Source organism: Mauremys reevesii, linkage group 22 (assembly GCF_016161935.1).
Source record: "Mauremys reevesii isolate NIE-2019 linkage group 22, ASM1616193v1, whole genome shotgun sequence".
Classification (NCBI taxonomy): Eukaryota; Metazoa; Chordata; order Testudines; family Geoemydidae; genus Mauremys; species Mauremys reevesii.
Genome location: NC_052644.1, coordinates 23,415,694 through 23,435,164, shown reverse-complemented (window position 1 = coordinate 23,435,164; position 19,471 = coordinate 23,415,694). Strand labels below are relative to the sequence as shown.

The 19,471-nt window shown below is 59.2% G+C and overlaps 1 protein-coding gene across 3 annotated transcripts; it reads right to left on the bottom strand.

Annotated features, from left to right (window-relative positions):
• Positions 1–1,259: 1,259 nt before the first annotated feature.
• Positions 1,260–17,975, bottom strand: LOC120388546 (synaptophysin). Of its 3 annotated transcripts, XM_039510442.1 has the most exons (8): positions 17,873–17,975; positions 17,333–17,517; positions 12,040–12,105; positions 10,319–10,443; positions 8,579–8,777; positions 7,676–7,867; positions 6,878–7,181; positions 1,260–1,353 (listed from the first exon to the last, which is right to left on the bottom strand). In XM_039510442.1, exons 3-7 carry the CDS (start codon positions 12,079–12,081, stop codon positions 6,882–6,884), a joined length of 858 nt encoding a protein of 285 aa, XP_039366376.1. In that variant the 5' UTR covers positions 12,082–12,105; positions 17,333–17,517; positions 17,873–17,975; the 3' UTR covers positions 1,260–1,353; positions 6,878–6,881. The 3 variants fall into 3 exon arrangements, with proteins under 3 accessions (XP_039366376.1, XP_039366375.1, XP_039366374.1); XM_039510441.1 differs by lacking the exons at positions 17,333–17,517; positions 17,873–17,975 and adding an exon at positions 13,692–13,724; XM_039510440.1 differs by lacking the exons at positions 17,333–17,517; positions 17,873–17,975 and adding an exon at positions 13,059–13,114.
• Between the last annotated feature and the right edge of the window lie 1,496 nt (positions 17,976–19,471).

The following is a 19,471-nucleotide window of genomic DNA, read 5'->3' as shown; positions in this document are numbered from 1 at the left end:
ATCTGTGGGGATGGATGGGGTAGATAGGTGGGGGTGGATGGGGATAGATAAAGGGGGTGGATGGGGATGGATAGATATATGGGGGATGGGGATAGATAGATAGAGGGGGTGTACAGGGATGGATAGATACAGGATAGATGGGGATGGATTGATAGATATGGGGAGGATGGATAGATAGATAGATACTGGGTGGATGGGGATAGAGGTGGTGAAGGCGGATGTATAGATAGAGGGGGTGTACGGGGATGGATAGATACAGGATGGATGGGGATGGATTGATAGATATGGGGAGGATGGATAGATAGATAGATATGGGGTGGATGGGGATAGAGGGGGTGTAGGGGGATGGATAGATAGATATGGGGGGATGGATAGATAGAGGGGGTGTACGGGGATGGATAGATACAGGATGGATGGGGATGGATAGATAGATATGGGGAGGATGGATAGATAGATACGGGGTGGATGGGGATAGAGGGGGTGTACGGGGATAGATAGATAGATATCGGGGGGGTCGACGGGCGGGTGGGCAGGGAAGAGATGGATGGATCGAGGGCTATATAGATAGACTGTCCCCGGACACCTGGGTTCTACAGCACCTCACCCACACCCCCTCCAGTGGAAATCGGGCTACCATGGGAAGGCCCCAGTCTGCCCCACCACGACCGGTCACTGCGGAAGGGGTGTGGATGGGGGCGGATTGGGGGTGGTGCCCCTCCCCCACTTCCTAGAGTCCCCCCTCGGTGTGACACCCCCCCAGCACTCCCCACATTCCCTTCCTCCAGCCCCTGCCCTGTGTACCCCACTCAGTTCCAGTCCCCCAAATCTCCCCCAAGCTGCTGATCCCCCCCTGAATCCTGAAATCTCCCCCACAGCCATCAAACGAGAGCTGACCCCTCCCTAAAGTGGGGTGCAGGGCACAGCTATCTATAGCCAGGAATTGGGGGGGTGGAGGGTGAGAAGGGCACAGCGTTAGCTGTGCCCAGGGGATGGAGGCACTGGGGGAGGCGGGGCGGGGGCACACAACTGGCTAGAGTGGGGGATGAAAGGGCAGGAGGTGGGGTGCTGGGGGCAGTGCAGGAGCTGGGGGGCAGGGATGTGGGGGCACACACCTGTCTGGGGTTGGGGTGCTGGGAGCAGTGAGGAGGTGGGGAAGGGAAGTGGGGGCACACAGCTATCTAGAGTTGTATTTTCTCATATATATATATATATATATATATAATATATATAAACAGCACAAACATCTACATTCATCCTGGGGTCCCCCCACCAGCCCCCCACATGAGGGGACATGGGAGGGGTGGGACGGGACAGGCGTCTTCTCCTCACGACGCCCCCTGCTGGGGGAGAGACCTGGGCGGGGGGGGGGGGAGAGAAAGAGAAAAACAGGGGAGGGGTCATTAATAAGCACACACTCAGCGAGCGCCCCCTGATGGCCAGGCACCCACATCATGGATCACCCCCCACCCCCACCCCCGTTCTTCACTCACTGGGGCTCTATCCCGGCTCTGGGAGGGGAGTGGGGTCTGGTGGTTAGAGCGGGGGGGGTCTGGGAGCCAGGACTCCTGGGTTCTCTTCCTGGCTCTGGGGAGTGGGGGTGCAGTGGGTCAGACCCAGTTCCTGCTATGAAATACAGGCTGCTAAAACAATTATAAGGCAATCCCCCACCCGGCACACCATTCCCCTTCTTCAAGGGGGGTCCATCTGGGGCCAGCCTGACTCTGCCAACCCCCTCCCGCACTCTGCAGCAGGCACCCCCAATTATAACAAGCCAGCAGAGGGCGCGAGATCTCTGACTAACGAGCTCTCCCCAGAAGCGGCCGCATCTTAGTGCTGGGCGCCCTGTGTAAACAGCACCTGCGCCCCACCCCAGAGATGGCTGCAGCTCAGCCTCTCCCACCATTTTTGTGCCCTTCCGCTCTCCAGGTGGCCTCACTCTGCTCAGTGGTCTCTGCCCACACACACTGCGGCTCTCATGGGGGGGGAGGGCACAGCCTGCTGCCTGGTGAAGGGGGCAGGACTTGGTTCAGGACCGAGGAGCTGTGGGGTTTCTGGTGCCTGGCCCAGACCAACGCAGGGTCAAGCTACAAAGTGGTCATGGTCCCACCCCAGCGCGGCGGGTCGCCTAAATACCAGCTCACGGCACAGCCCCTGAGGGCCGGAGCGGGGGAATTTATGGCTTGCCACAGGCTACGAGCCGCTGCTTTGCCTCCATCGGGCCGCTGAGACATTAACAGACTTGCTGGCGGATGTTACGAGACGCTTAACGTCACCCAATCCAGCAGGGAAAAGAGGGACGTGAAACAAACACGGTGAGCGGGGAGTGTGAGGGGAAAATAGTGACACCGTGGGGGCTTAACCGCCGGGGAGAGGCTGGTGCGGTCAGCCTGATTTCTTAAGGCTGAAGCGAAGAAAGACGACTACACCGTGCTGTCAAACAAGCGTATGCGCTCGCCACAGCTAGGCCGGGAGAGGCGGTGAAGAAAAGGGAGTGACACCATTGCAAGGCCGCTCGGCCGGAACGGAGTAATCAGCAGCGTCACCGACCCACCAGGGCCCAGATCAGTTCAGCGGGCGGTCCCAAGCGCCTGCCGAGGTCAGGAGAAAAGACTGGCAGGATGGATAGGAAACGGGGTGTCACCGTTAGCCGTGGAGGGTGAGGGAGAAGGCCTGACCCAGCGCCTCCGGCGAGGCGGGTTGCACACGAGACGCTGGCTCCGGCGGCGAGGCCGCCTCAGCCCCTGGTTGCATGGCCGCTCGCTTCAGCTGCCTGTCGCTAATCTTCACGCCAGACCAGCACGTCCAAGACGAGGAACCGGCTTGGGGCACCCAGCCGGGCCCCTGCCTGAAAACGACCAGACCGTGTCCCCGCCTCCCGCTGCGAACAGTAACCGAGCTCACGGCGGGCGGGGCCTCGTAGGGCCTACGACGAGCGTCGTGTCTCGTCCGCCCGCAGAAGCCGGGCCGATCAAAGCCGTTCCCCGCCCCGTCTTGGCTGGCTAGTATCCTGGGGCCAACGCGGCTACACATGGAGAGGAGTGAAGGGGGCCGGGGCCTTGGGGAAAGGGTGAGGGTGTGGCCTCAGGTGAAGGGGTGGGGTGGGGGCGGGACATCAGGAAGGAGGGGCGGGGTCTGGGGCATGGTGGGAGGCGGGGCCACGGTTTGGGCACCTGTAGCCCCTCCCACTTTCAGGGTGCTCCCTGGTATCAAAAGGGTAGAGAGACACGGCTCTGACCCCCAATATATTGAAGTAGTTTTTGTCCGCGCGGCTCGCGGAGCTCAAGGTGCTTTTTGCCGATAATGGGCAAGTGATAGAAATGTGGCTAGAGCCCGGGTACAAATGTCCGACGGCGGCGGCCAGCAGAGGCGGCAGCCCGGGGATGAAATTGTAGGGTCCGAACGACACGACTCTGAGGGGGGTTTGCACCCGTAGGAACAGCCTGAGGTTTACAGCTCTCTGTCCGCAGAAGCAGCCACGCTGCTGGTTCTCCGCCCGGCTCGACGGAGCTCCCTCTGTCTGTATTTAGGCTCATTTGATCTTCGACCAGCGGTTCTGGAGCGGAGAGTTTGCTGCTCGAAGCTGCGGGAGAGGTGGCCAGCCCGCTGGGGAACTGAAAACGACCAGGACAAATTGGAGACCGGGGCTGAATGCGACAAGATGACATTGAAACCGAGCCGAGTCCCACGCCAGGGGGCATCGCCGCCTAACGGGTGGGACGGCTGAAGAGGCGCTGGAGCTTGGAGCAGCTCACAGAGTGAAGCAGAGCCTGCCACAGGATGCGGCCGTGAAAACGCCGAAGCTCGTTCTGGGTGTGTTAGCGGGAGGGTTGTACGTCAAACACGGGCCGGGGAGGGGGGTGTCGTCGTCCCGATGGTCTCGGCGCTGGGGAACGCTGGCCCCGCAGATGAGCGGCAGTGAGCCGTGTTCAATCCAAGGCCTTTCGACCACCTGGCTCGGGGTGAAAGGTCGGTCGCAACACAGAGATTGGACTTTGGTCCAGAACAGGTCCCACCCTCCTCTTTTTCGGCAGCGAGATGATGCCTTGGGAAGCAACTTAACACGACGACAGATCTGGTCTGTGGAGCGGGAAAAGCTAACGCAGGCAAAACACCAGAGCACTAGGAAATATAAATCACGCCCGGGACATTCGCCTCCTCTGCAAATATAACACTGGCTTGGCTCCTGGATGCTGGTGACCTGGAACTAATTAATCAGGACGTGTAGGTGTCAGTTCACGTGCTTTAAAAACTGTCCCGGGTCCTTGTTCTGCAGCAGGTGCCGCTCGAGATTGCGGGAAAGTTTCTCCCAAACAGAATAAGTTCCTCTTGACTGGGAACCATCCCGCCAGGCTTAACGGTTTCTTCCGGCCTCTCCAGCTCCAGGTGAGGATAATTCACCACTGGAACAATTTCCCAAGGCTCGCGGTGGATTCTCCATCCTGGGCAATTTTAAAATCAAGATCTAAAAGACGGAATGATTTGGAGGACGTCCTGTGTGATACAAGACTAGATAATCCCGACGGTCCCTTCTGAGAATCGGTAACAGACCCAAAGAAGCACCAGTTTATGCTGTGATCTGTTGGAACTCCTCGCCTCATGATTTTTTTGCCTGAGGTTTTAGGAGAGGTCAGTATAGTGCCAGGGAAGGAGGAGAAAGGACACAGGTGAGACACAGGCGGACAGAGTAGCTGAATCTATCATGGGGAAGTAGGTTAAAAGGTTGACGACAGATCTGATGGGAACAAGACCTTGCTGTCGTCTGTTGCGATCTGGATTCTTTTTCCTCGATTGTGTTAGCAACACCAGATTTGATAAGCAACTGGCACAAGCGAGGGACTATTCTGCGGGTCTCTTAGTCACAAAAAGCTAAACAAAGTCACCTTCCCAGGCTGGCGATGGAGGAGACGTGTTCCTTGGCCCTGTGTGTTATTTGATTCTGGAAAGGTGGAGGGGTGTATCGACCACCTGTCTGGCTTATGTCATGCCGAATCACAGCGCGACACCACGTTTGCCTTCCTCTGTCGTGCACGATTCGTTGCTGTTGTTCTGCGTAGCTAATAAAGCTCCATAAAGTTAAATTCGACGCTCAGGTCCTTTTTTTTAGCGAAGCAATGGAAATGGAAAGACCTCGAGAAAGGTGATACACGGAATTAGGTAATATGGGATTTGGCAGAAACCGATTTTTTTTAAATATAATTTTGATGGACAATATTGTTGGTTATTTTTACCTATTTAAATTTTCACCACTGTGCAAAATTATGGGTTTTAAGCATTGGTATTTTTTAATTTTATTGATTGCAATTTTAGCAGCCGTGCCCACATATGGGTGTCAGGCAACTGTTCGATTTTCACAGATTTAAATTTTCACGGCTGTCCACAATTACCAGTTTTAAGCACTTTTTTTTTTATTTTTATCAATTTCAATTTTCACCATTGGCCTGAGGGGTTTTAATCTTTTCACTGATGTACATTTTCACAGTGGTGCACAATTATGGGTCTTAAGCACATTTTTTATTTTTCCTAATTTAAATTTTCACCGTTAAAATTGTGGGTCTAAGCATTTTTTTCAGTGTCCATCCATTTAAATGGTCATAGCTGTGCAAAACGACGGGCTTTACGCACTTTTTTAAAACAGTTGAAATTATGGGTTTGAAGCACTTTTTCCCAGCTACATTTTCACGGCTGTGTCAAATTCCGGGTTTTAAGCATTTGATTTTTCCCGATTTCAATTCTCACCGTTGCAGGAAATTCTGGGGACAGGTCAGACGATGAGAAGGGGAAAAAACTATTTCGTGACACCTGATGTTGAAATTCAGAACGGTGCAAGTGTAACCCTTTATACGGGAGGAATCAGTCCTTGTCGCCAGTGCAGGTCAGAACATACGAAGTAGCAGTAAATCAAACTCTCCTTCTCAAGCAGCGTTTCTCTTGCTTTGCCCCGTACACATTTTGATTCTTGAGGGACAGATTGTGTTTGTTTGTTCAGTTCATTCGGCTCCGGTGAGATAAAAGCCGAACCCTTCCCAGTTTGCTTATAGATTCATGGATTTCGAGGCCAGAATTGTCCAGTGTGAATATCAGCCCTGAACTCCTGTATCATCCAAGCTGCAGAACGGCCGCCAAATAATCCCAAATTGATCTTTTAGAACTAGGGCGACCAGACAGCAGTGTGAAAAATCGGGACAGGGGGTGGGGGGGTAACAGGAGCCTCTATAAAAAAAGACCCCGAAATCGGGACTGTCCCTATAAAATCGGGACATCTGGTCACCCGAGTTAGAACGTCCCAGCTTGACTGAGAAATCGCCTGTGATGGACAATCCACCGTGACCCTCGGTCACGTTGTTCCAATGGTGAATTACACCCACCGTTTAAAATGGACACCTGATTTCCAGGCTGAATTTTCCAGCTTCGTCTTCCAGCCACTGGACTGTGTTAGACCTTCAAGGGCTAGACGGGAGAGTCCGTTATTAGATATTTCTTCCCCCGGGAGACATGTCGAGACAGGATCAATTCACCCCTTCACCTGCTCTTTGCTCAGCTGAACAGCAGGAGCTCCCGGCGTCCCTCGCTCTCAGGCAGCGACTCATTCTCGCGGTTCTTCTCTGGGTCCTTCCCCGATTGACCCACGTCCTCCTTGAACCGCGAGCACCGGAACTGGACCCGGGATCCCAGCAGCGGCCGCACCAGGGCCTGGTCCGGAGGCCAACTCACCTCTCCGCTCCCACTCGAGAGTCGCCTCTTTATACACCCCAGGATCGCCCTAGTTCTTGGGGCCCCGCGTCCCCCACGCTCCCCACATCCCAGGACAGACGCCCCCCCAAGTCTGTCAGTCTGGCCTGCGTCCGCACAACAACCCCCCCACCCCACTTTAACTCACCCGCCTACATCTGGTTGGAGAAGGAAGTGGGGGCGGCCTGGCCGTACCCCCCCTGCTGGCCGTAGGGGTCGGGCTGCCCGTAGCCCTGCTGGTTATACTCCGGCTGGTAGCCGCCCTGCTGGCCGTACGAATCCTGCTGCACGTAGCCGGAGCCCTGGTTGTAGGAGTCGGCGTAGGCGTCCGGAGCCGGCTGCTTCTCCGGGGCGGCAGGCGGGTACTTGGCAAAGGGGGCGCTCCAACCCGTCTCCTTAAACACGAACCAGAGATTCCCCGTCCACAGCACCAGGTTCAGGAAGCCAAAGACCTGGGTGGCGGGGGAGGCAGAGAGAGGGAAGGGAGGTTAATGCACAGCGGGCAGGGGGTCCCCTCTGGGGGGCGCAGGGACAGGCTGGCTGGGGGGCAGGGAATGGGGCCTGGGGCCTGTCCCCTCAAGGGGGCGCCGGCTCCCACCCGACCCAGGGCAGGGACTGGCTGGCTGGGGGGCAGGGAATGGGGCAGGGGCCTGGCTCCCCTCAGGGGGGCGCCGGCTCCCATCGGGCCCCAGGGCAGGGACAGGCGGGCTGGGGGGCAGGGAATGGGGCAGGAGTCCTCTGGGGCGCGGTTCCCCCGGCCCCAGGGCAGGGACAGGCTGGCTGGGGCGGGAATGGGGCCTGGGGCCTGTCCCCTCAGGGGGGCGCCGGCTCCCACCCGACCCAGGGCAGGGACTGGCTGGCTGGGGGGCAGGGAATGGGGCAGGGACAGGCTGGCTGGGGGGCGGGGAATGGGGCTGGGGTCTGGCTGGCTGGGGAAGGGTCTCACCACAGAGGTGTTGAGCCCCGAGATGACGGGGTCCTTCAGCTCTTTGCACGTGTTCCCCTCTTTCTTGCAGACATCCAGCCCCTCGATCACGTTGTCGGGGTCCGTGGCCAGCTTGACGTCGGAGAGACCCTTGGCCCAGGCGCACGAGCTCACCAGCCACATGAAGGCGAAGATGGCGGTGACGACGAAATCCTGGTGAGTGCGCGGGGTTACCCACTGCCCGTCCCCCTTCATCCCCGCCCCCTGCATCCCAGCCCCTGCCCAGCCCCTGCCCAGCCCCGTGGCACAGCCCCTCCTGCCCAGCCCCTGCCCAGCCCCTGCCCAGCCCCCTGCCCGGCCCCGCCCCTCCTGCCCCGGCCCAGCCCCTCCTGCCCGGCCCCCTGCATCCCGCCCCTCCTGCCCAGCCCCTGCGGCCCGCCCCTCCTGCCCAGCCCCTGCCCAGCCCCCCCGCGGCCCGCCCCTCCTGCCCCAGCCCCACTCCTCCTGCCCTGCTCCTGGCCCCGCCCCAGCACAGCCCCTGCCCGGCCCCCAGCCCAGCCCCTTCGGCCCTGCCCCTGCCCTGCCCCAGGCACGGCCCTGGCCCGCCCCAGCCCAGGCCCTCCTGCCCCGCCCCAGGCCTGGACCCGCCCCTCCTGCCCTGCCTCAGCCCCGCCCCCTGCCCCACGCCCAGCACAGCCCCCTGCCCCATGGCGCCCCCCAGAGCCCAGCCCTGCCTGCCCGGGGAGAGCGCCCCCTGCCCAGCTCCCAGCCCCATTCCCTGCCCCATGGCGCCCCCCAGAGCCCAGCCCTGCCTGCCTGGGGAGAGCGCCCCCTGCCCAGCTCTCAGCCCTGCCCCCTGCAGCACAGAGCCCCCCAGCACCTGGCCCTGCCCAGCCCCCTGCCCCGTGTGCACCCCACACTCACGATCATGGGGCCCTTGTTGTTCTCCCGGTACTTGTTCTCCATGAAGAGGTAGACGACAGTGGCAGCCAGCGAGTACAGGAAGGCGAAGACGGCAATGGTGACGAAGAATTCGGCCGAGGAGGAGTAATCTCCAATGAGGAAAATCCTCTGCACCTCGGTCCCCTTGCAGGCTGGGACGTCGAAATAGACCTGGTGGAGTCTTGAGGGACAGGGTTGGTGGGGGGGGGGGAGATGAGGCAGGGGACTCAGTCATAGAGAAGGTCCCGGTCCGTATCCTGTATGTATAGCCCAGACCTCCCAGGAATAGAGCCCAGTGTCAACCCTGACTGCTTATGCAAAGACAAAGGCAGTCTGTAGACAGAATACAGCCCCGGTCTGGGTAGGAGGTGTCAGTTTATATACAGCAAATATCGACCAGTTTTCTATAGCAGATGCCGGTCAATATGCTGGATATACAGCCCAGACCTCCCAGGAATACCACCCAATGTCAATCATGGCAACTAACAAAAGACAAAGACTGTCTGTATACAGAATACTGCCCAGTCTATGTAGGCGATGCCAGTCCATATATGGACCAGGTCTGTGTAGGAGGTACTGGGCCATGTATTTCTTATATATAGCCCAGACCTCCAGCAATAGGGCCAAATGTCACCCTGACCACTAACACAAAGACAAAGGCTGTATGTTCACAGAATACAGCCCCATCTGTGTAGGAGGTACCAGTCCTGGTACAGTAACTATGGACCAGGGCTCTGTAGGAGGTACCAGTCCGTGTATAGTAACTATGGACCACAGCTGTGTAGGAAATGCTGGTCCATATACTGCACATACATAGCCCAGACCTCCTAGGAACAGCACACAGTGTTAACCCTGACAAGGGCACACTGTATACAGAATACTGCCTGGCCTGTATAGGTGGTGCCGGTCCATATATGGGCTATACATACCAGATCTGTATAAGAGATGCCAGTTCATACACTGTATGTACAGCCCAGACCTCCCAGGAACAGCGACCCTTATGAATCCTGATTGTAACTCAAAATTGAGAGCAGGCCGTGCAAAAAATACAGCCCTGGTCTGTACAGAAGGAACCACATCGTATATTCTAGAAATACAGCCTGGGCTCCCCAGAGACAAGCCCAGAGCACATCCTGATTTCTAGCTGAAAGTCGAGGGCAGGAGTCTGCACATGGAATACGGCCTCGCTCTGTATAGGAGGCACCAATCCATTTACCATATATATAGCCCAGTCTGCCAAGGAGATGCTGGTCCATATACTATAAATACATCCCCAGAATAGTGCCCAGTGTAAATCCTAATGCCCATTTCAAAGGTCCTCTGTATACAGAATACAGCCCTGGGCTGTGTAGGCGGTGTCGGTCGATATACTGAATATACAGCCCAGGCTTCCCAGGAATAGTTCCTAGTGTTAATCCTGACTGCGAAGTCAAAGGCAAGGGCAGTCTGTATATAGAAACAGCCTGGCAATAAGGTGTCCGGTGAGTGTAATTCACCATTGGAACACTTGACCAAGGCGATGCTGGTCTCTATACTGTGAAGAAAGCCCCAGCCTGTACAGGAGGTGCCAGTTGATATGCTGCATACACAGCCCAGGCCTCTATGAGCCAAAGTCAGTGTGAATCTCAGCTGCTGTCCCATCCCAGTCCTTACCCATCAAAAGTCTCCCGGTCCCTACGCAGCGTGACGGCCGGTCCCTATGCAATATAACGCCCAGCTCACCTGAATGGGTAGCCAAACTCCACTTCGATGTTCAGGTCGCTCTCGCTTTTATTCACACACTCAACGCTGAGGCGGAATTCCCCGCTGTAGGTCCCGCAGGTGGCGAAGGCAAAGATAGCAAAGAGCTGTGGAGCGAGATGGGGCGGGTGAGACCACAGGGGGCGCTGCGGGGCGCCGGCTGTGGGGGGAGCTCCCGGCTACGCCGGCCTCTCCCGGCCGGGGTCGCTGTGGGGAGCGGGGTGGGAGCGCCGGCTGGTGCCAGGATTAATAACCCCGCCTCGGGGAGGGGGAGGAGGGTGGAGCGGAGAGGAATTGTGGGTAATTATAGAGGGTTAGCTGGGTCCCGCCCCCTCTAATCCCCCCCGAGCGCTGGGACGAGATAAGAACCTGTCTGACCCAATTGTCCATCTGTGCATCGGCCGCACTCCTCCGTCTCCCCGCCCCCGGGCGCTGGAAGTGAAAGGGGGGGGGGGATACTGTGGATGGGCCCACGCGGCCATTCTGGGGGGCGGATACCAGGCTGGCTGGGCGCGTGGGGCTGATCCTGGGGCGAATGACTCCAGAACCAGCAGGATCCACGAGCCCTGGAATCGTTCCCCAGCCAGTTGGGTAAATGGGTCCATAATATGGCAGAAATGTCAAGCGAATGGGTCTCGAATCACTCCAGAATCAGCAGGGTGGGGAGGGCCAGGAGCCGCTCCAGAACTGGAGGGGGTGGGGGACTCGGGAGCCGATCCAGAACTGGAGGGGGGGTGGGGAAGTCCAGGAGCCACTCCTGAACTGGCAGGGTGGGGAGGGCGGGGAGCTACTCCAGAATTGGAGGATGTGGGGGAGTCAGCAGCTGATCCAGAACCAGAGGGGGTGGGGAGGGCCAGGAGCCACTCCAGAACCAGCAGGGGAGGGGCTGGGAGCTGCTTCAGAACTGGAGGGGGTGGGAGAGTCGGGAGCTGGTCCAGAACCACAGAGGGTGAGGGGTGGGGTCGGGAGCCACTCCAGAACCAGTGGGGGGGTCAGTCAGGAGCTGCTCCAGAACTAAGGGGGGGATCATGAGCTGATCCAGAACTAGCAGGGTAGAGTAGGGGGTCTGGAACTTCTCCAGAACCAGTAGGGTAAGATAGGGGTCTGGAATTGCTCCAGAACAGGCAGGGGAGGGGTCTGGAACTGCTCTAGAACCAGTAGGGTAAGATAGGGGTCTGGAATTGCTCCAGAACAGGCAGGGGAGGGGAGGGGGTCTGGAACTGCTCCAGAACAGGCAGGGGAGGGGGTCTGGAACTGCTCCAGAACAGGCAGGGTGGGGTAGGGGATCTGGAACTGCTCCAGAACAGGCAGGGTGGGGGGTCTGGAACTGCTCCAGAACAGGCAGGGTGGGGGTCTGGAACTGCTCCAGAACAGGCAGGGGAGGGGAGGGGGTCTGGAACTACTCCAGAACTGGCAGGGTAGGGTAGGGGGGTCTGGAACTGCTCCAGAACTGGCAGGATTAGGGGTCTGGACTCTCTCAATCTGTCTCTTGAGTTTCTCCATCTCTGGTCTCCCCAAATCTGATGGGGGAAATGGGATCCGATAACTCACTCTTCCTGCACCTCCTTCCTCCAGTCCTTCAGCCCCTCCCACGCCCACTGGCTCTGCAGGGGCCTGTCCCCTCCACGCCCTAGGCAGCTCCCAGACAGGACAGACGGGACCCCCCAACTCCAGGGCCCTGGGAGCCAGTTCTGGGGACTCACCCATTCCAGCAGCTTCAGAAACCCCAGCGGCTCCTTGAGCATCCGGAATTGTCCCCCAGCCACCACCTGTCAATCAAGATGGAGAGAGAGGGGGATGGGGCAGGGGCAGGGGGTGATATTAAAATATCTGACATCCCATCTATCCCTGACCCTGCTCCCAGAGCCGGGGAGAGAACCCAGGAGTCCTGGCTCCCAGCACCCCCCTGCTCTAACCACCAGCCCCCACTCCCCTCCCAGAGCTGGGGAGAGAACCCAGGAGTCCTGGCTCCCAGCCCCCCCCTGCTCTAACCACCAGCCCCCACTCCCCTCCCAGAGCTGGGGAGAGATCCCAGGAGTCCCGGCTCCCAGCCCCTCTGCTCTAACCACTAGCCCCCACTCCCCTCCCAGAGCTGGGGAGAGATCCCAGGAGTCCCGGCTCCCAGCCCCCCTACAGCCCCCACTCCCCACCCTGAGCCGGGGAGCGACCCCAGCACAAGACGGTTATTGAAGATCACAACTTCCTACTAGGAAGAGCCCGGCAGGAAATATCTCCCCCAAACACACCCCGACAGCCCCTCCAACCTTTCCCCACCCCCAAACTCACTGCCCCCCCGTCACCAGGAACCCCCCCTTCTCCTCCTGCTGTCGGTGGGGTCTATGTTAAACCCCAATTAATAAACAACCCCTTGATATCTGCACCCCTCAACTGCCCCGCCTGATGCATCGCCCCCAGCCCCAACCCTGGTGGGAGAAGATTCTCCCCACCAGTTCATAAACTGCCCCCAATTACCCTGAACCCCATTTCTGGCATTACACTTCCCATAGTGACCCCCCAGCTTATCCCTGAGTCAGACCCGTCCCCTGGCAATCAGCCCCCCCCAAATTATCTGCCCCCCGATATTCCTCCAGCCAGCAGGGGCCGGGGGAATTCACCACCCAGCCAGGCTCTGCCGCAGCAGCTGGTGGGAGAAGATTCTCGAGTCCCCCCCATTGATAACGAGCCCCCCCACGCGTGAGCCCCACATCCCCTCCTCCCGCACCTGACCGTCATGGCAATGAATCCTCTGCAGCAGCTCAGCCATCTTCCCTCCCCGCCCCCGCCCCCGCCCCCGCTGCAAATGGAGGGGGCATTTGTGGGTCACCCTCCGCCGCATACGCCCCCACTCCAAAATAGCCGGTCGCCTCCCCTTCCATCCCATTTGAACCCCGTGCATCAGTCTCAGATCCCACCCCCGTTTGCAGCACGGAAATATCCTAGCGCCTGATTCCCCAACATCCTGCAATCCCGCCCTCCATTGCAATCTGCCTGGAGACAATCTGTGCCCCATGCATCAATTTCAGATCCCCCGCAGCTGGAAATCTCCTAACCCCCATTATAATCTCATATATTCGAGCCCATCTGTGGCCCCCAGTATCAATCTCAGATTCACCCCATTTGCACCCCAGCCCGCCCCATAGCCTGCCCCCCCCCATATTTGCAGGGCGTTGCATTTGAATGCAGCAGCTGCTGCAAAAAAAAAAAAAAGAAAAAAAGAGCAGGCTGCTAGGCAGGGCCCGGGGTGCAGGGAGGGAGTGGGCTGCATCTCCAAAAGGGGGCAGAGGCCCCTGCCCTATGGGGAAAGCCCCCCCCTTCTCCCGATTGCTGTCTATGGTGCTGAGAGCCAGGTGCGTACCTGATTGAGGACTTCCATCTTGGAGCTGTCTGGAGCAAGGCGGGGCAGGGCTAGATCCGGAACAGCCGGGGGCAGACGCAGGAGGGAAGAGCGGGGGAGGGTGACGTCACGATGGGGATGTCACTCCCTGGCAGAAGGAGCGGGAGAGATGGAGGGTTCAAATCGCAGAGCGGGGTGGGGAAGGAGGGGGCTTGGAGCCAGGACTCCTGGGTTCTCTGCCGGCTCTGGGAGGGGAGTGGGGTCTGGTGGTTAGAGCGGGGTGGGGGGGGGGGGGCTGGGAGCCAGGTCTCCTGGGTTCTCTCTCTCTGGCTCTGGGAAGGGAGTGGGGGCTGGTGGTTAGACAGGGGGGGCTGGGAGCCAGGACTCCTGGGTTCTCTCTCTCTGGCTCTGGGAAGGGAGTGGGGGCTGGTGGTTAGACAGGGTGGGGGGGAGCCAGGACTACTGGGTTCTCTCCCTGGCCCTGGGAGGAGAGTGGAGGCTAGTGGGTTAGGGCAGGGGGGGATGGGAACCAGGACTCCTGGGTTCTATTGGGGGGCAGAGGCTTTGGAAGCTGCTGGAATGGGTGAGGCCCCTCCCAGGTCTCTCTCCTGCCCCAGGGTCAGATGGGAGCCGGTGCCCCCTAGAGGGGAAAGGCCCCAGGTCCCATTCCCCGACCCTCTGAGCCAGCCGGCTCCCCCGAGGCCCCCCGCCCACCACTCACAGGCCCCTGGCCCCACCCCCATTCTCCCTTCCAGCCCCTCTGCCTTGCCCCAGCCCTGGCCCTCCTCTAGACCCACCCACAAGCCTCGCCCCGCCCCCAATGTGATGTACAGCCCCCGCCCACAGTCTTAGCTCCACCCCTTGCCCCTCCCTGACCTGTCACCTAGCCACGCCCCTTGGCCACTTCCAGCCCCTCCCCTAGTCCCACCCATGCCCCTCACCTTCTCCGTGCTCCCCCCCAGAGCCCAATCCCTCACCCCAGCCCCGCCACCTGCCTCCAGGGGTGAGGGGCAGCGCTTGGCCCGGTGCCCTCCCAGCCCCCCCATCGGGGTGGGGTGGGAGACAGAGCCAGGGACCCCCCCCACCAGCTGGTAGAGCCCGGGGTCCCCCACCTGGACGAATTAGAACATGAGGGAAGGAAGGCAGGAGAAAACGCAGGGGCAGGACGGAAGAGCGAAGACGCGAGCGAGCGAAGACACGAACGGGAGCGACCAAGGGGCCGAACGGAAAGAACGAAGAAATGAACAAAGAAACGAAGGAGAAAACCGGCCAAATGGAAAGATGGGAGAAATGAACGAAAACCGACGGATGACTGGGAGGGGCACAGAGAAAAGTGAGTGAAAACGCGAACGAAGGAATGAAGAAGAGAACAGAGGGACGAATGGAAAGAGAGGACAAAGGAACGAGGAAACGAAGGAAAGAATGAGAGAACAGACGGACAAATGGAACGGGAAGAAATGACCGAAGCAACGAAAGAGAGACCCGATGAACCAATGGAAAGAGGGAAGAGATGAATGAAAGAAGGAAGGAAGGAAGGAAGGAAGGAGACAACCGACAGACGAATAGAAAGAACAAAGAAATGAACAAATCGAAGGGCAAAGGAGAATGAAACAAGGAATGAGACAGTGAACAAAGCCGTGAAAGAAAGAACAACCCAGCGAGGAAAGGACGAGTGAAGGAGAAAAGCAACGAAGAAATGAAAAGAGAATGAACGGGGAACGGAGGAAGGAAAACAGGGAGACTGCATTAAAAACGGATGGAAGTGGGGGAGAGAGTGAACCCAGGCATCCGGGCCCAACCCCAGGGTGTCAAAACTGTGAAGGAGGAGCAGGAAAACGTGGCAGCTGGACAGAAGGACACCGGATGAGATACACACAGAAAGCACTCCCCTCAGGAGGCCTTGTGGGGAGCACTGCCCAGCTGATAGGAGGCGGGGCGAACTCCGGCTCCGACCTCCGACAGCCAGGGTGTGAACCCAGGTGTCTGGGCAGAACCCCAGTTTGGGGACCCGCAGTTTGAGGGAGCTGTCCCCGTGCAGTGTTATGTGCGGCTGTTCCTAACCGCCCTGCCCCAGAGGCAGCTGCATCGAAGAATCATAGAACTGGAAGGGACCTTGAGAGGTCGTCTACTCCAGTCCCCCACACTCAAGGCCGGACTAAGTATTATCCAGACCCTCCCTGCCAGGGGTTCGTCCAAAATCCCCAATGATGGAGATTCCACAACCTCCCCAGGCAATTTATTCCAGTGTTTAGGAAAAACTTCCTGACTGTCAGGAAGTTTTTCCTAATGTCCAACCTAAACCTCCCTTGCTGCAGTTTAAGCCCATTGCTTCTTGTCTGATCCTCAGATGTTAAGAAGAACAATTTATCTCCCTCCTCCTTGTAACGACCTTTTACGTACTTGAAAACTGTTCTCATGTCCCCCCTCAGTCTCCTCTTCTCCAGACTAAACAAACCCCGGTTTTTCCATCTTCCCTCCTAGCTCATGTTTTCTAGCCCTTTCACCATTTTTGTCGCTCTTCTCTGGCCTTGCTCTGGTTTGTCCACGTCTTTCCTGAAATGTGGCGCCCAGAACTGGACACAATGCTCCAGTTGAGGCCGTATCAGCGCGGAGCAGAGTGGAAGAATCACTCCTCGTGTCTTGCTCACCACACTCCTGCTGATACAGCCCAGAAGGATGGTCACTTTTTTTGCAACAGCGTCACACTGTTGAGTCATATTTAGCTTGTGATCCACTGTGACCCCCCAGACCCCTTTCCGCAGTGCCCCTTCCTAGGCCGTCATTGCCATTGTGTGTGTGCGACTGATGGTTCCTTCCGAAGGGGAGCACTTTGAATTTACCCTCATTGAATTTCATCCGATTGACTTCAGACCATTTCTCCAGTTTGTCCAGATCATTTCGAATTCTAACCCTGTCCTGCAAAGCACTTGCCAGCCCTCCCAGCTCAGTATCATCCGCACACTTTATCGGTGGACTCTCCACGCCGTTATCTAAATAATCGATGAAGATATTGAACAGAACCAGACCCGGACCCGATCCCTGCGGGACCCCACTCGTTATGTCCTCCCAGCCTGACTGAACCACTGATAACGACCCTTTGGGAACGGTTTTCCAACCAGTTTTGTGCCCACCGTACAGTAGCTCTGTCTAGGTTGCTTTTCCCTAGTTTGCTTAGGAGAAGGTAACGCGAGACAGTATCAAAAGCTTTACTAAAGCCTATACCACGTCTGCCTCCTCCCGTCCACACGGCTTGTTACGCTGTCAGTGAAAGGTTCAGGTTGGTTTGACATGATTTGTTCTTGACAGATCCACGGGACTGTCACTTATCACCTCATTATCTTCTAGGCGTTTGCAAATCGACTGTTTAATGATTTGCTCCATTATCTTTCCGGGTACAGAAGTGACGCTGTCTGGTCTGTAATTCCCGGGTTCTCCTTCTTCCCCTTTTTAGAGCTGGCCACTAGATTTGCCCTTTTCCAGTCATCTGGAATCTCTCCCATCTTCCAGGCCGTCTCAAAGCTAGTCGCCCACGGCTCAGCCGTCTCCTCAGGCAGCTCCTTGAGGATCCAGCAGGCATTTCGTCAGCCCTGGTGGCGTGAAGACATCTGACGTGTCTAAGAACGGTTAACTTGTTCTTTCTCTGTTTTCGCCTCTGATCCTACCTCGTTTTCACCGGCGTTCACTACGTTAGCCGGCCGTTCGCCACCGAGACAAAGACGTCATTAGGCACCTCGGTCATTTCCACATTCCCCCCTCACTGAGTAACGGGCCAACCCGGCATCTCAGGTCCTCCGCTATCCCTAGAGGCCAGGCTCTCCAGGTCTCCTCCGGGATCTCGTAGCCTGGCCTAGACAGACACAGGTATCAGGAACCCAGGCATCCTAGCTCCCAGCCCCCCGCCCCTCCTGCCTCCCTGTCCCCCCCCACTTCATCCCACTTACCCTCCCCCCAGAGCTGGGGAGAGAACCCAAGAGTCCTGGCTCCCCACAAGCGCCTGACTGCCAGGGGAGAGCCCCCCCTGCTCAGCCCTCCACAGCACAGCACCCCTGAGCACCCGGCCCTTCCTCTCAGCCCCCAGCCCTGCTCTCCACAGCACGGTGCCCCCCAGAGCCTAGCCCTGACTGCCAGGGGAGAGCACCCCCTGCCCAGCCCCCCAGCTCCCCGCAGCACAGCGCCCCCCAGAGCGTGGGCCTGACTGGTACCTTGGACAGCTCCTGCGTGTGGGGTGCTGTTCTGGAGCCGGCTGTGGACTTTGTTCCGGAGCTGCGCTGCCACCACCTGCAGGGGGCGACAGGGGCCTAGACGGGGAGGTAGGGCACAGATTCATTCCCCCCATCCGCACACTGACCCCCACTTCACCCCCCCATACAGCTTATCCCCCCTGCCCCTCCTCCTCCCCAGAGGCTGCCAGTTAGGGCAGTCCCAGAGCCAGGCATCCCCAGCTCATTAACCCCTTCCTGGCTCAACTCCCCCCAACTTTCACAACAGGGGTTAGAGCGGGGGGGGGGGAAAGGGGTGCTGGGAGCCAGGACTCCTGGATTCTCTCCCTGGCTCTGGGAGGGGAGTGGGGGCTTGTGGTTAGAGCAGGGGGGGGCTGGGAGCCAGGACTCCTGGGTTCTCTCCCAGGCTCTGGGAGGGGAGTGGGGCCTAGTGGTTAGAGCGGGGGGCGGAGGGGAGGCGCTGGGGGTCAGTGTTTGCCTGTGCCCCTGCTGGAGGGGACGAGCCGGACATGAGTTTGCCGGGTCTCAGCCCCAGGCCTCAGGGGCCAGCAGCTCCTCACCACGGGGCCCCAGGCTGCAGAAGCCGCTGGGAACAGCCGAGAGGGATGGACTTGGGGGAACCGGGCCCTGCCCTGTTCAACTCCTTCCTCGCCCCCAGCTCCTGCCCCTCCTCAGCCCCCCAGACCAATGCCTCTAGCCCCTCCCCCCCTTCCAGCCCTCCCCATCCTTCTAGCCCCGCCCAGCACCTTCCAGCCCCTCCTCCTCTAGCCCCTCCCAGCTCCCAGCCCTGCCCCTTCTAGCCCCTCCCCACCCCTCTAGCCCCTTCCAGCCCCTCCTCCTCTAGCCCTCCCCAGCTCCCAGCCCCTCCTCCTCTAGGCCCTCCCCAGCTCCATCCCCTTCCAGCCCCTCTTCCAGCCCCTCCACAAGCCCCTCCCCCAGCCCCCACCCCCCCCCCTTCCCGCTCCTCCACCTCTAGCCCCTCCCCAGCTCCTCCCCAGCCCCGCCCCTTCTAGCCCCGCCCCACCCCTCTAGCCCCTTCCAGCCCCTCCTCCTCTAGCCCCTCCCCAGCTCCCAACCCCGCCCCTTCTAGCCCCTCCCCACCCCTCTAGCCCAGCCCCATCACCTTCCAGCCCCTCCTCCTCTAGCCCCTCCCAGCCCCGCCCCTTCTACCCCTCCCCACCCTCTAGCCCCGCCCCAGCACCTTCCAGCCCCTCCTCCTGTAGCCCCTCCCAGCTCCCAGCCCTGCCCCCTCTAGCCCCGCCCCAGCTCCCAGCCCCATCCCCTCCAGCCCCTCCCCAGCTCCCAGTCCCGCCCCTTCCAGCCCCTCCCCCAGCTCCCAGCCCCATCCCCTTCCAGCCCCTCCCCAGCTCCCAGCCCTGCCCCTTCTAGCCCCTCCCCACCCCTCTAGCCCCGCCCCATCCCCTTCCAGCCCCTCCCCAGCTCCCAGTCCCGCCCCTTCCAGCCCCTCCTCCTCTAGCCCCTCCCCAGCTCCCAGCCCCGCCCCTTCCAGCTCCTCCTCCTCTAGCCCCTCCCCAGCTCCATCCCCTTCCAGCCCCTCCCCTCTAGCTCCTCCCCAGCCCC

What these genes read in the sequence shown, in the direction of transcription:
- LOC120388546 (XM_039510440.1), bottom strand. Translation starts at nt 13,100, where the DNA reads ATGGCTGAGCTGCTGCAGAGGATTCATTGCCATGACGGTCAG. An exon ending in TTCTGAAGCTGCTGGAATGG is followed by an intron (nt 10,444 to 12,039) that starts GTGAGTCCCCAG and finishes CTCGCTCCACAG; the next exon opens with CTCTTTGCTATCTTTGCCTT. An exon ending in CGGGGCTCAACACCTCTGTG is followed by an intron (nt 7,182 to 7,675) that starts GTGAGACCCTTC and finishes CCCGCCACCCAG; the next exon opens with GTCTTTGGCTTCCTGAACCT.